The sequence below is a fragment of the Stegastes partitus genome, unplaced genomic scaffold (assembly GCF_000690725.1).
Source record: "Stegastes partitus isolate 25-593 unplaced genomic scaffold, Stegastes_partitus-1.0.2 Scaffold184, whole genome shotgun sequence".
Lineage (NCBI taxonomy): Eukaryota > Metazoa > Chordata > Actinopteri > Pomacentridae > Stegastes > Stegastes partitus.
This window is the reverse complement of record NW_007577915.1, coordinates 252,691-265,206: the sequence shown is the minus strand read 5'-3', so window position 1 is coordinate 265,206 and position 12,516 is coordinate 252,691. Positions and strand designations below refer to the sequence as shown.

The 12,516-nt window shown below is 42.8% G+C and overlaps 2 protein-coding genes across 2 annotated transcripts in view; one reads left to right on the top strand and one right to left on the bottom strand.

Annotated features, from left to right (window-relative positions):
• rmdn2 (regulator of microtubule dynamics 2) overlaps positions 1 to 2,967 on the top strand; it is a 39,001-nt gene extending 36,034 nt beyond the window's left edge. Inside the window, exon 11 of the mRNA XM_008280167.1 lies at positions 696 to 2,967. Within this exon, the coding sequence (XP_008278389.1) occupies positions 696 to 749 (54 nt within the window). The 3' untranslated portion in view covers positions 750 to 2,967. The remainder of the gene's footprint in view (positions 1 to 695) is intronic.
• A 3,467-nt stretch (positions 2,968 to 6,434) lies between these two features.
• Positions 6,435 to 11,204, bottom strand: cyp1b1 (cytochrome P450, family 1, subfamily B, polypeptide 1). Its single transcript, XM_008280166.1, has 3 exons — positions 10,888 to 11,204; positions 9,767 to 10,771; positions 6,435 to 9,173 (listed from the first exon to the last, which is right to left on the bottom strand). Exons 2-3 carry the CDS (start codon positions 10,759 to 10,761, stop codon positions 8,555 to 8,557), a joined length of 1,614 nt encoding a protein of 537 aa, XP_008278388.1. The 5' UTR covers positions 10,762 to 10,771; positions 10,888 to 11,204; the 3' UTR covers positions 6,435 to 8,554.
• Positions 11,205 to 12,516: the final 1,312 nt, after the last annotated feature.

The following is a 12,516-nucleotide window of genomic DNA, read 5'->3' as shown; positions in this document are numbered from 1 at the left end:
GTCACCTTGTGAGTCTGGTGGATCGTACACCGCAATGGAAACTGAAAGGCTACAAGGGCCACTTAGGAGGTTATTTCTTAAAATGTTCAAGCCCCTTCGCACCTAAGCCAAGTTCCTGCAGTGGAAAGCCGCCTCTTGCTGGCTGACTAGTGCAAATTAAGGACGCACTCCAGGGAAAACTAATTTGACCTTGTTAACTTGTCCATACGTTGCATTTTTATACATTACAAGACACATCATGAGCAAAACAAGCAGTCAACACAATGCCTGAGTATTTCCACCTTAAAGCTGCACTGTGCTGATGGTGGCTTTGTATGTAACAGAGCTAAGGAACCAGTCCTGTCCACTTGCGGGGTGGAGCTTTCTGTGTTGTTATCTTTCAGAACCGATTGAATTAGCGAGTAGTGCAGAGTACTTTTACAGCATGTGTGCAGAGTGGTAGGTGAGCTGGTGTGCTCGAGCTGCAGCGAGTGCTGAAGGGTGAGTGGAGAGAGAGAGGCAGGGACTTCATAAATCTGCACGATGTAGAGTTACATATACATACATATAGGGTATCGAAGGATTATTTCGTGGGGAAAAAAACAAAAAACATATTTTAGGGAGTTAAATTTATGACCGGAGAGGAACTTGAAGGTAAAATGATAAACTGTTCCAGACTAAATATTACTTATTTGAAATCTTTTTTTTTTTCTCAGGACGAGGAGGCACAAAGGGAGCTGAACTCACTCTGTCCAGCGCTCGGAGTGTGACAGCAGAGGAGAAGCTATTTGGAGATGTTCCTTCCGTGTGTGTGTGTGTGTGTGTGTGTGTGTGTGTGTGTGGGTGGGTGTGGGTGTGGGTGCGTGTGTGTGTGGACACACCATGTATTGATTGGCCATCATGTTAGTTCACTCTGTGAGTGTATGGAGCCATGTCATGGCATGATATCACCAATGGGAGCAAAAGGCCGCCACATTTAGAACCGTCCTTTGTACTTTTAAATCAGACTTGTATTCTAATGTTTTTCTTTGTAATAATGGAAAAGAAAAAAATACTTTTCATACCTCATTGTACAGATCAGTGAGAAGCTAAAAATACCATCTCTGTCCATCGGGTTAATTGGACTGATTGTAGCACACATTCTCTCAGAGGTCTGGTTGCTCTGATAGGAGCAGCGTCTCTCAAGGATACTAAGTTTCTTTGACAACAAAGACCTATCACTTGTTGGGAAAGTGACCCACAGGACTTGCTGTTCCTTCCTGCTCCGTCCTGTGTTTTGTTGCGTCTCCCACCACGCATTCAAGTGACAATAACAAAAGCCCGTCAGACAATGGCGCACCCAAACATCTTGTTGTGACCACTGGGTGACCTCGTGATTCTCCCCACCTTCATACAGATCTGCATAAAGCTCTCGTGCAACATTTACTTTGTCAAATAATTAACACACACACGTAGATAAATGTGTTCTTTGGTGATCTCTTCTGTGATCTGAATCATGAGATCTGATGTACTGTGGTTGTTGCTTTTGGCACCTGTCCACTGAAGAGTTACCTCCTGCTACTCAGCTGCTGTGACAGTTTGGTCACGGCAGTTCATCAAATCATCCAACATGAAGACAACACAACAGACTGTTGAACAGCCCTCAGTGCAGAAGGTTCTTTAATATTTTTCCTGGACTCCTGATGTGAATATGTCAACAACCATCAGTGATGCATTTTAGTTTGAACTCTCAGACTGTTCCATGTGAGTATATCAGATGTGGCCTATATGTCTGATTTGACCCTGGATGTTTGAGGTCTTGTGTTTATTGGGTTCTTTTTACATGTTTGTCATATCATGGAGAAAAAAAAGAACACGAAAATGATGGTGTTCTTTCCTCTGAAGGTTTTATATGGAGCACCTGTACAGGTGTTTTTGAGCAGATCTCCCTTTGTAGTCCAGATTTCCACTTGGAATCATGAAGGTGTCTCTTCCTCCAGGAACACCTTTGATTTCCCACATGTTCCTTTTTGAACATTTACACGGAGCTCAGACTCAATTACATTTTAGTGATCTAAAAAAAAGTTTTAAAAACTGTTCGATTTAATACGTATTTTGTCTAGACATCGGTTCTTGTGTTTTTTGTTTTTTTTTTTAACTTTTCCAACGTCAAGGGAAATGTAGAGCTATCTAAAGCACACCACTCAAACGCAGTATGCCAAGTTATAAAAGGATTTGATGTTTATAGAAGGCTCTCATTACGCTACATACTGTATATACAACACCTAGTTATGCTGGTTGAGGTTCAATTAAGGTTTGGCACAGGTTCCAATAAATGTAAAAAACATATATATATAAATATATATATAGTAACAAAAGATGATGAAAATGAGATTCACTGGTACTCTGAAGAACAAATAACATGTTTAGATGTTTATGTTGTTTAAAAATGACCTTACTGGAGTCATCTGAACCTCTCAGTGTGGCAGAAAGAGAATCATAACTCTGTTTAAACTCATGGATGAAGCAGCAAAGGCAGTCCCACTGCCTTAACGTATTGCAATGATGCATTCCCCGTTAGATAAAACCACTAAAACGTGACTCGATTAGGCTAAAGTAATGATTGAATGTTTTATTTTATTACTGTTTCTCACATTCCTAATTGTTTTGTCGTCGATGTTTCAGTGATGCATTTTAGAAATGCATATTGTGTGAATTAAGTTTGGTTTTCTGTGGAGATTTGTTGTGCAGTCTGATTAATTCTAATTTAATTTTGTGTTTTGCCTGCAGTGTGTCAATTACAAGAAGAACTGCTTTTGTCACTACAGATTTTTTTTTCTACCAGCACTATGAATGTATTTGATTTTTTTTTCAAATGCCAAAGCAAGCTCAATATTCCTCAAGGTTATATCAAATCTGATAGAGATTATGCTGTGCAGTATCATAGGCAGTGTGCAATGAATGATTAATGGTACTGTAGTCTATAATTAAATCTGTGCAATCCTGATAGAAGTTGTCAGTTTGTCATTTGTCTGGCTTGTTTGTGTTCTTGTTAGTTTTTATTGCTGTTTACAAGAAAAGCCGTCTCCCAGTCGGTTATATCACCTGTAAAATACACAGTGATTTTTGTCAGAAACTGAATTGATCTTAATCCAAAACCAGCAACGAGTGCAACAAGTAGACTCCTGCAGGACTATAAATGATTGCGGAGTTTTAATGCATCTCTTCCATTTTCTTCCAGACTGTACATTTTGTGCCAGCGCAATTTGGAGTTTGTTACTGGATCTCATTCAGACCAACTTGCCACCGGTCTAGTCATGTTTCAGCATTTTTTTTTTTCCAGAGTAGAGCCACTCTAAATGGGTGCCTCCCAAGCGAGTACAGGTGTTTGTTTATACAGTAATGAAAACTTCACCTTTCCTGACTGATTTTATGAGCCTCCTGTGCACTTTAATCAAAAGCCTCAGTTGAGACAGCTGCAGAAATCACTTACAGTCGGTCTGTACAAGCTGGCCTGAAGGCTAGGAGCTCATTGTTGCATTAAGAGTTTAGATGCTGCAGCTTTCTGGTCCTGCAGTCCAAAAAACACTACAGTAAAGACATTTAAACCGTTTCCAGTGTTGTGACTCTGTTTCCCTTGCAGGTAGGTGGCAGGCTGCCATTTTTGTTTTGATTCTTAAACCTGACATGCAACTTAAGAAACAAGTTAAAAATCGTTTCCGTCAATAGGCAGATAGAATTTTTTTCATCCAGATAGTTAGAAGAGTGTTTGAGGATTCTAGAAATGCCATCATAACAGCCCAAAATGAATTATCCTTTCGCGAAGCTGATGTTCACCTGTGCCTCCCAGCTGCATGCTAATGCATTCATGTCGATGTTAACATGTACCATTTACCTAAACATTGTTGCAGACCAAGCAGACCCTCCAGTGGCAACAGTACTCCCTGATGCGCCCCACCACACTGCAAATACTGCTCAAGAATGGCTCGAGGAACACAACCAAGAGCCCAGGTATTGATCAGACCTCCAAACCCCTCAGATCCCAATCCAACCGAGCGTCCATGGGGAACACCAGGACACATCGAAACCAGCCGTCCCCACCCTGCAACCCACAGGACCCAAAGAATCTACTGCCAACTTCCCAGCGTCCCATGTTCATGGCCTGACCGCTCAGAGCTGTTTTGGTGGCATGAGGACAACATACATAACATGAAGTAAGTGGTTTTAAAGCTGCAGAAGTCTAGAAGAGATGCCTCCCCCTCCCCTCTCTGTAAACCCCTCCCACCAGACGGGCATCAAACTTCAAGCAGGATTTGAACTCCAATCTGCTGAGTGAAAGTCCTCTGGTTTTTTTTCCATTGTGCCACCACATCCCATACCCACAGTGAACATTATAGCTCCTTAAACTCTCATCTGATTTGGGTGAAAAGCCCTGCAATCGGCTGAAGTTTCCAGTCACACGCTAGATTTTCTAAAACCTCAAACTGGAGCCAAGTGAAGCTGTTGAAGTCTAGTTTCTTCTCAGACCACTTCATTTACAATATGCTGAAAAGTTAGTATAACATTTTTGACCACCAAGTAAACATTGCCTACTGCAGCTTTAATGTTGTGGCTGATTGGTGTATGTGCCATATAAGTACAATATCAATAAAATAGTAAAAAAAAAAAAAAAAAAAGGGGGGTTTAAAACTAACTCCATAACTCCGAATCCTTCCACAAGAGCAGGCCTCGAGGTTATGTAATACATCAGGTGTCACCTTTGGCACCTTTCATTCAAATTTAGAGTCTTGATTCATAAGACAGAGTTTGACGAAATTTAGCAAACTTATCTATACACCTAAATGTACAGTGTGAGCATAATAGATCTTTATTCAGGTGTTGATTTTTATTACTAAATCTGCTCTGGTTTTGACCTGGACTTAACCCCTCCTGGTCTGGACCTGGCGTTGACGTGGTTTCGGACTCAGCTAAGATAATCTTAACTTTCGTCTTGTGGTGACATTTCTGTGTTATCACACCATTCCTGAGCTCCTATCAGTCGGCCTTAACAGTCTGCAATGTTCTGCCTGAATACCACATCTGCTACATTCTTGCTCACATTCATTCAGATCTCCACATATCCCTCCATTCACCGTCTAAAGCTCAGCTATGTCTTCGGTTGCACAACTCACAGTCAACGGCGGAGGGATTTTGTGCGTATGTGCTGCATGTGTACGTGATTTATCTGCAGCCAGCGCAGGATGCAAGCTTTAAATGGAGAGACTCATGCTAATCTTGTTAATGCAGTCTTGACAGGTCTAAGCTATATTGACATAGGATGTCTTAACGCCACTTCATGCAATATTTCAAGTTTCTCAGCTGGATGATGCCAAAACAGCTCTTCTGATTTCTGTCCAACAAACTCGTGTGCATGACATTTCTTGTGCTAAATTAATTTTAATCGGTGTGCACCTCAGGACTTCATGTTTTTTTTTTTTTTTGGGTGTTTCATTTCCACAACTGCATATAAGGAATATTTGCTTCCTTCTGCAGCTTCCTGAAATGCAAGCAGGTAGACAATACGAGCCTGCAGGGGTTTTTGCTTTTGTTCTGTGAGCAGTTCTGACTGAAGTTGTTATGCAGCTGCACTGGATGTATGAAGCACGACATTGTCAGCTTCTCCGCTCTTTTCAGCTCATTTATGTTTTGAGCGTTTTCCGTCCCATTCATAAAGATTATGTTTGGAGCGTTGCCACACATGACTTCACTGGCACTATTTAGTCTTCAGATGTAATTTTGTATTTGTACAATTGGAGAGCGGGAGAGCGGAGAACACCGTATCAGTAGTCATCAACTGTCTGAATTTGTCACGCACTGGCTAGCTGGCTATAAGCCTCCTGCTGATCAAGTACAGGATGTTCTGGCAGGACGAGATAAAATGCTGCGCTGGGGAAGGGATCTCCCAAACACTTCCCTTTTGTTCCCACCTGACGTGGCAACGTGCCAGGGGCTGAAACGATTTATTAAACAGCTCTGACAGATCGGCTCCAAATACAGTCGTTTTTTTGTTTAAATTGCATTTTAATCAAATGTGTCCAGCTTTATCTCCTTTAACCTGTTTGCCACGTAGAAAACTAAACTAGTGAAAAACAAAAGAGTGGCTTATTATGCAACTAAACAGTTTCATTCCAAACAAGAGTGGATAAAGAACATGGGACCTGCAGTAATGTGTAGACAGAAGCTTAAAGTACTACACTGCTACAGTTTTTTTTTTTTTTCACTTATTCAATTAATATATTTTGACAAAAGAAGCATTTCAGGAAAAAAGTTACTATAAATTTGAGGTATTTCATGATTCTCACCTTGTTGATTATTAGATGTTAGTAAACCGTTCAGATTGACGAGCTTCTCTGGGAGCAAATGAGAGATTTGAATTTATGATTTGGTGGCTAAAAGGCTATTTTGAAATGCTTTATTATACATATATGTATATATATACTTGTAAAAATTGGTTTATTTTTTTCTTTCTGCACTGCACAGGAGGGGTGGGAATCACAGAGTAACTCACAATATCACGATACAGAGATTCTGCAATACTCAGTACATTACAAGATTTATGATACATCACAATATCTGTGTAAACGAAGAAGACAAATGGGCCTAAAAAGGCAGAAAGCAGAAATGGTGTATGTAGTCATTGCATTGTGGTGTTGTGTGTGTGTGTGTGTGTGTGTGTGTGTGTGTGTGTGTGTGTGTGTGTGTGTGCATGCGTGTGTGTGTGTGTGTTGTTATGAATATTCAATTTCAGCAATGTTTCAGTTCACTTATTTAGCTTTCTCCTGCTGTTGACCGTCTTTCTCCTGTGAACTTCTTCTTCTTCTTCACTGCAGGTTCGTCCTCCTCATTCATCTGATGAACATCACCACGAATAGTCGTAAAGCAGTGACTCTGGTAAGTGAAACTGACTGACTGGGGAATCCACTCAGAGCACCTGCATGTGTTCTGTTCCTTTTGGCACCAGTGCATTGATTAACTGTTCCGATATATTGCCGTATCAGTACTTAACCCACCCCTACTGTTCACCACATTACTGCGTGTAATACAAAATTATGTTTTATGAAACGACACATGGCACTCTTCACGTTTTCTATTTCCATTTAAACTGTGACAAAATCAGCATGTGGACATTCGTTGGGGTTCACTGAGGAAAAAGAAACGTGGCTCATGCGATGCTTTTCTGATCTTACTGAGCGTTTTTACAAAGATCATGCTTTTTACTTCCACACACTGAGACACACAGACAACTCACACCAGATCTGTTAACACTTACTGAAAGTCGCCTGTAAAAGATTTATCCTGATTGACATTATTCCAAAATGTTTTAGCAAGAATCCGACAAATCCAAGACTTTACAGTCAGTGCATTAGTCTCTAACAGCAGTTAGATGAGTCTACAAACGTAACACAGATTCACCGCAGCGTCCCAACCCCAACTCTGACAGCATTAATGTTTCTGTAAATAAAATAAAAAAGAAGAAGAAATAATTTGGTTGTCTGCACTGAAAATTAACAAACGGAGTAACAGCGTTTCTGTAGAGCTTTACAACATTCAAACTGAAACAAAAAGAGACATAAATGGCTAAATAACACTGATCTGATTGAAGTCTTTTCATACGTGCGTCGGGCAGCAGTCAACAGACACAAGCATCACCTGCAGCGTCTACAGCAGGTTTCAGAATATATTAGAAGACGTTCAAAAGCATTCTAGTTAAAATAGTTTTTGGCTTTTTAATAAGCCTTATTCCTGAGTAACTATAACTTTATACTTTACATCAAAAACTACACATTAGTACTGAACATTTTAGGCCTTTAAGCCTCATGAGGCCTAAAGACTGACACGCTCCACGAGCTTATTCACCGGTTCATTGGTCAGGAGCCTGACCTTGGCACATTACTTTTGTCACCTTAACAACCTCCCGTTTTTAGTCTTTACCTTCAAATGTTACATATTTTTGTATTTTTTTTTAAAGAAGTTTTATATTTCACGAGAAAGGGGTTTGGATCCCCTCACTCAGGAGAAACATGAATTTAAAGGATTCCTGAAAAGTGAACATTTCCATCTGTTAGGAAAACTGTCAACATTAAACATTATGATGTTCTCGTATACAAGCTGGATAGTTTCTACTTTTCAATAAACTGTTGAAGCAGCGTTCACACAAAAATCACAAGGATGTGTTACAGCAGCTCTGCAGGCTGAGAAGCCTCGAGGCTGTTCAGCGGTGACGAGCAGCTGACTGCAGTCCTCCACCTTGATGAATCTGCAGAGGAAGATAGCTAATTGTTAAATGGTATGTTGGACTGCGTTTGAAGTTGTAAAAGATTAATCCCCAGTGAGCTGCTGTGCTGTGAGACAGATTCCACATCTGTTAGAAATAGGTCAGGAATCATGACTGTTTAATCATTCTCAACTGTCTTTTTAAAAAAAATGTACAAGATAAGAATTTAGCCTGAGATTTCAGGTTATAAATATATTTTTCAGCCACACACATGAGCCAAAGTTCCACAGATTTCCTGTTTCAGCCTTCATTTGTTTTTGCTTATTATAGCTTTGAGTTCATTTACTCTTTTGTTTGTGAGTCTAATGAGGGCTCGTCCCTCACCTCTTCAGAGGACGACTGCCCTGTAGCAGCGTTCAGCAGCGTCATATCTTCACGCAGAGCCACTGCTATATAATAAGCATGAGGTTTCAGAGTCAGGCCGTAGTTGTAGTCCAGTTTGGGTGGCCTGGCCGGGTCTGAAGTGATGTTGCATTGATGTGCTATGAGAGCTGTGAAGAGAAACAGGTGCAGCTTGGACAGCTCCTCGCCGATGCACCGCCGCTTCCCCAGGGAGAAGAGGAGCACGCTGCTGGTCAGATCCTTGTCCAGCGCACCGGTCTGGTCCAGGAAACGCTGGGGGTCGAAGGTCTCTGGGTGGGACCAGATGGCTGGGTCGTGGTTGACGGACCACTGGTTGATGAAGACGACCGTGTTCTTTGGTATGGCGTAGCCCATGAGGGAGGTGTCTGTGGTGGTGGAGTGGGGGATGGTGAGGGGGACGAGGCTGGTGAAGCGCATCACCTCGTAGATGAAGGCCATGACGTAGGGCAGCTGAGGCTGGTCGTCGATGCAGGGGACACGGCTTCGGTCCACCACTTTGTCCACCTCCTGCTGGAGACGCACCTGTATCTCAGGAAACCTGCATTCACAGGTGAAGCGCAGTTTAGATGAGTATCTGACAGCAGAGAGCACACACTCATCTTCACAGCAGACATTAAATAATCAGTGAGCAGCCATCTAAACTGCATCACGTTAGATATCATACGCAGACACAGATCTGTGGCGCGCAGCCAACTGTTACAGCACCTCACACACTGCTGGAGAAAACACATCCCCTTCTATAGGAAACAGTGTCTCTGCATGTTGTATCACACAAACCTGCTGATGAAGACATCAAGCACAGACTGCATTCAGCGCTACGAAAGATCAGACAATGAACTCGTGTAAAATCTGCCAACAGTCTTCGCAAGTAAAGTGCTGACTGGGCATTTCATTGACTTTCTCTGGTGTACAGTTTCAGCTCTTTATGTTTTGCTGCCAGTACCTGCCTGTGTCTCAGCTCCCCCATTAGACTGTTACATAACACAAATGCTACTGAAAACTTCCTCAAGTCTGCAGCAGCAGCAGCAGCAGCTCTGATTTATGACCTGCTGTTGTTCACCATTATCTTTTACACTGGTTATTATTTTGCATTTAAATGCTCTCTATAAAATGATTAAAAATGTTCCTTACCTGACCAGGATGAGAATGATCCACTGCTGGAACGTTGACAATGTGTCTTGACTTGCTCCAAATATATCCCCAATTGTGGGAGTCACGTAGTCTTTTTCAGACGAACGCCCTGTTTTTTCTCTGAGTTGGTCCAGCGCCACTATTAAAGCATCTGTCATGTCTCTGACGATGCTGGACTGGACTGTCTTTCTGTGTTCAAGGACTTTATCTGCAATGAACATCCCAAACTCCACGTTGAGCCTCTTGAAGTTCTCAAAGATGGTTTTGATGGGGTTGGGGAAGTACTGGAGCCAGGGCATCACGTCCACGATGCTCCCTGCCCCCACAGTCTGCGTGAACTGGTCGTTCCTGCCGACCACCTGCCGAAACTCCTCGTCCTCATACGAGTACCTCTTCCCAAAGCACACCGCGCTCATGATGTTGGCGGTGGACACCACCAGATAGGTCAAGGGCTGGAAATACTGCTGCTCCTGCGTCTTCCTCGTAAACAGCGCCAGCAGCTCTCTGACCTCGCAGAGGACGTGATGTTCAAACGTGTTCTTGGTGTGCGGGTTCCCGGTGGAAAACATGCGCACGGAGGATTGGGCCGCTCTGCGGCGCAGCTTCCACCAGTCTGAGACGGTGCCAAACGCGATGCCGTCCCCGTTGGAGACGTACTGGAAGGAGGTGAAGTCCGGTCTGCCGGCAAATTCTGCTCCCTGCTTGACCAGCGCCTGTTTAATGGAGTCTCCGTTCAGCACCACCACTTTCCGACAGCCCAGTTTGATCTGGAAAACGTTGCCATACTTTTTCGCCATGCGCGCAAAGTACAAGTGCGGCGAGCTGCCAAGTTGCGGAGCGTTTCCGACGACCGGCCAGGCGAGAGGACCGGGAGGGCAGAGCGCCGACCGCTGCCAGAGCCACCGACACAGGTGGAGGGAGAAGAGCAGAGTGACACAGGCCACCAACAGAGCTCTGGCAGTCGCTGGATCAATCCCCTGCAGAGTCACATCCATGATGGAGATCCTGCGCAGAAATTATTAAACGCAGTTAGCAGCCTGTTAGAGGTTTGAGTGCAGGCAAAAAAAATCAACAAATTAAAGAACACAAAAGCTTTTGTTGAGCAGGAGGTGATTAAATACCTGGTTGTGTCCTTGGTTCATCAAAAAACAAGCAGCTTTTATGATTTATCCAAAAATATCAAGTTGTTTCTGCTTTAAACAAAGAAAAACAGAACTTTCATCCCACACCAGATGCGTTTCTCACTGAGCAAACTGCATTTCTTTGTCAAATCTTCAGTCTACATCTTTCCCACACAGCCTGATGCAGAAGTGTGTGCAGCCTGTTGTGCATCCGCAGACAGCGTGTGAAGCGCAGCCTGTGCGCTCCTCTGTGCTCTCTGTCCGCAGCCTGCTCAGGCTTTGAAGCCCCGCAGCGCCAACTCAAGTCATTTATCCCCAAACAGCGCAGCATCACGGCCCGTCAGCGTCTGAGCGCGTCCCGGCTTTGTTACAGTGGGCAGGTTTGTAGCACCAAAAAAAAAAAAGAAAAGAAAAAAAAAGGGTGTCACCCCACCCTCCCGACACCACCACCTCCCCCCTCCTCCCACCGCCTCCCTCCCTCAGTGTTACTCACATGCAGCAGTTACTGTCCGACCTGCAAATGGGAGCTTTTTGAACTTGTGCACGGTTGAGAGGCTGAGGTGTCTGGATCAAGTGCAGGACGAGCCGCTGTTTTACGCGCAGGTTTTACCTTTTTTCAAATACTTCAGATGCTGCAGAAGCGCAAGAAAAGCGTAACTTTAATTATTTACGTATTATTATTGTTGTTGTTGTTGTTGTTGTTACAAGGCTGCATATTTATGCTTTTATATATTTTAAAAATGTCCAGTTTAATTATAGCAGTAGTAATATGAATGCTATTTATGATTCTATTTTAAATTATTTTTATGCGGTGGGGATTTTTGGTTTCTTTTTTAAATATCGCTTCAAGTGTTTGTAACAATGTACCTGAAGGAATTATGTAACATCCGACACAGTCCAACAGAGTTTTAAAGATAAATTATGCACCTTAAACCGAAAGCAAACATAAAGTTATGATCGCTGCTCTATCGTCGCTTTTTACTTTTAATAAAGCGCAGGTGGTTATTGAGGTTTTTTTTCTGTTCCTTTTTCTTTTTTAGAAGAAGGTGGAATTAAAAAAAAAAAAAAAATGAAATAAAAAAGGTGCAGGTATTTAGTTTGTTTTGTTTTTATTGTTATTTGCGCCCAGCTTGTGAACGACGCCTGCAGGCTGCATGCACTGTTAGAGCTCAATCCAAAATAACAGTTAAAAAAAAAAAAAAGTTGTTTTAGTTTGCAAACTGTGTGTTTAAAAAAAAGATAGGAAGGAAAGAAAAAACAGAATCTAAACAGTGATGGAGAGATCCTCCTGTGCATGAGTGTGTGTTCTTGGTTGCACAACAGTTTACCTAAAGGGACCTGCAATCAAGTCACTGCAGTGCTGCTCGTTTGAGAATGAAATTGCAGCCTGTTTGTGCAAAGTCACGGCTGCGTTGCGCTCAGACTGCTGCTCCCTCTGAGCCTCTGATGCTGCTGGGAAGCCGTTTCAGATGAAATACAACTGAGGTGCGCTTTCCCTGCGAGCCACCAGGAGGAGGCGAACCCCGCGATGGAGCTCATTAACTCCCCTAATTAACGCTCAGTCTGGACGCCAGCTCTGCCCCGAGCCGCCTCACTTTAATGCTCACAGATAAAAATGTGTGAGGAAGC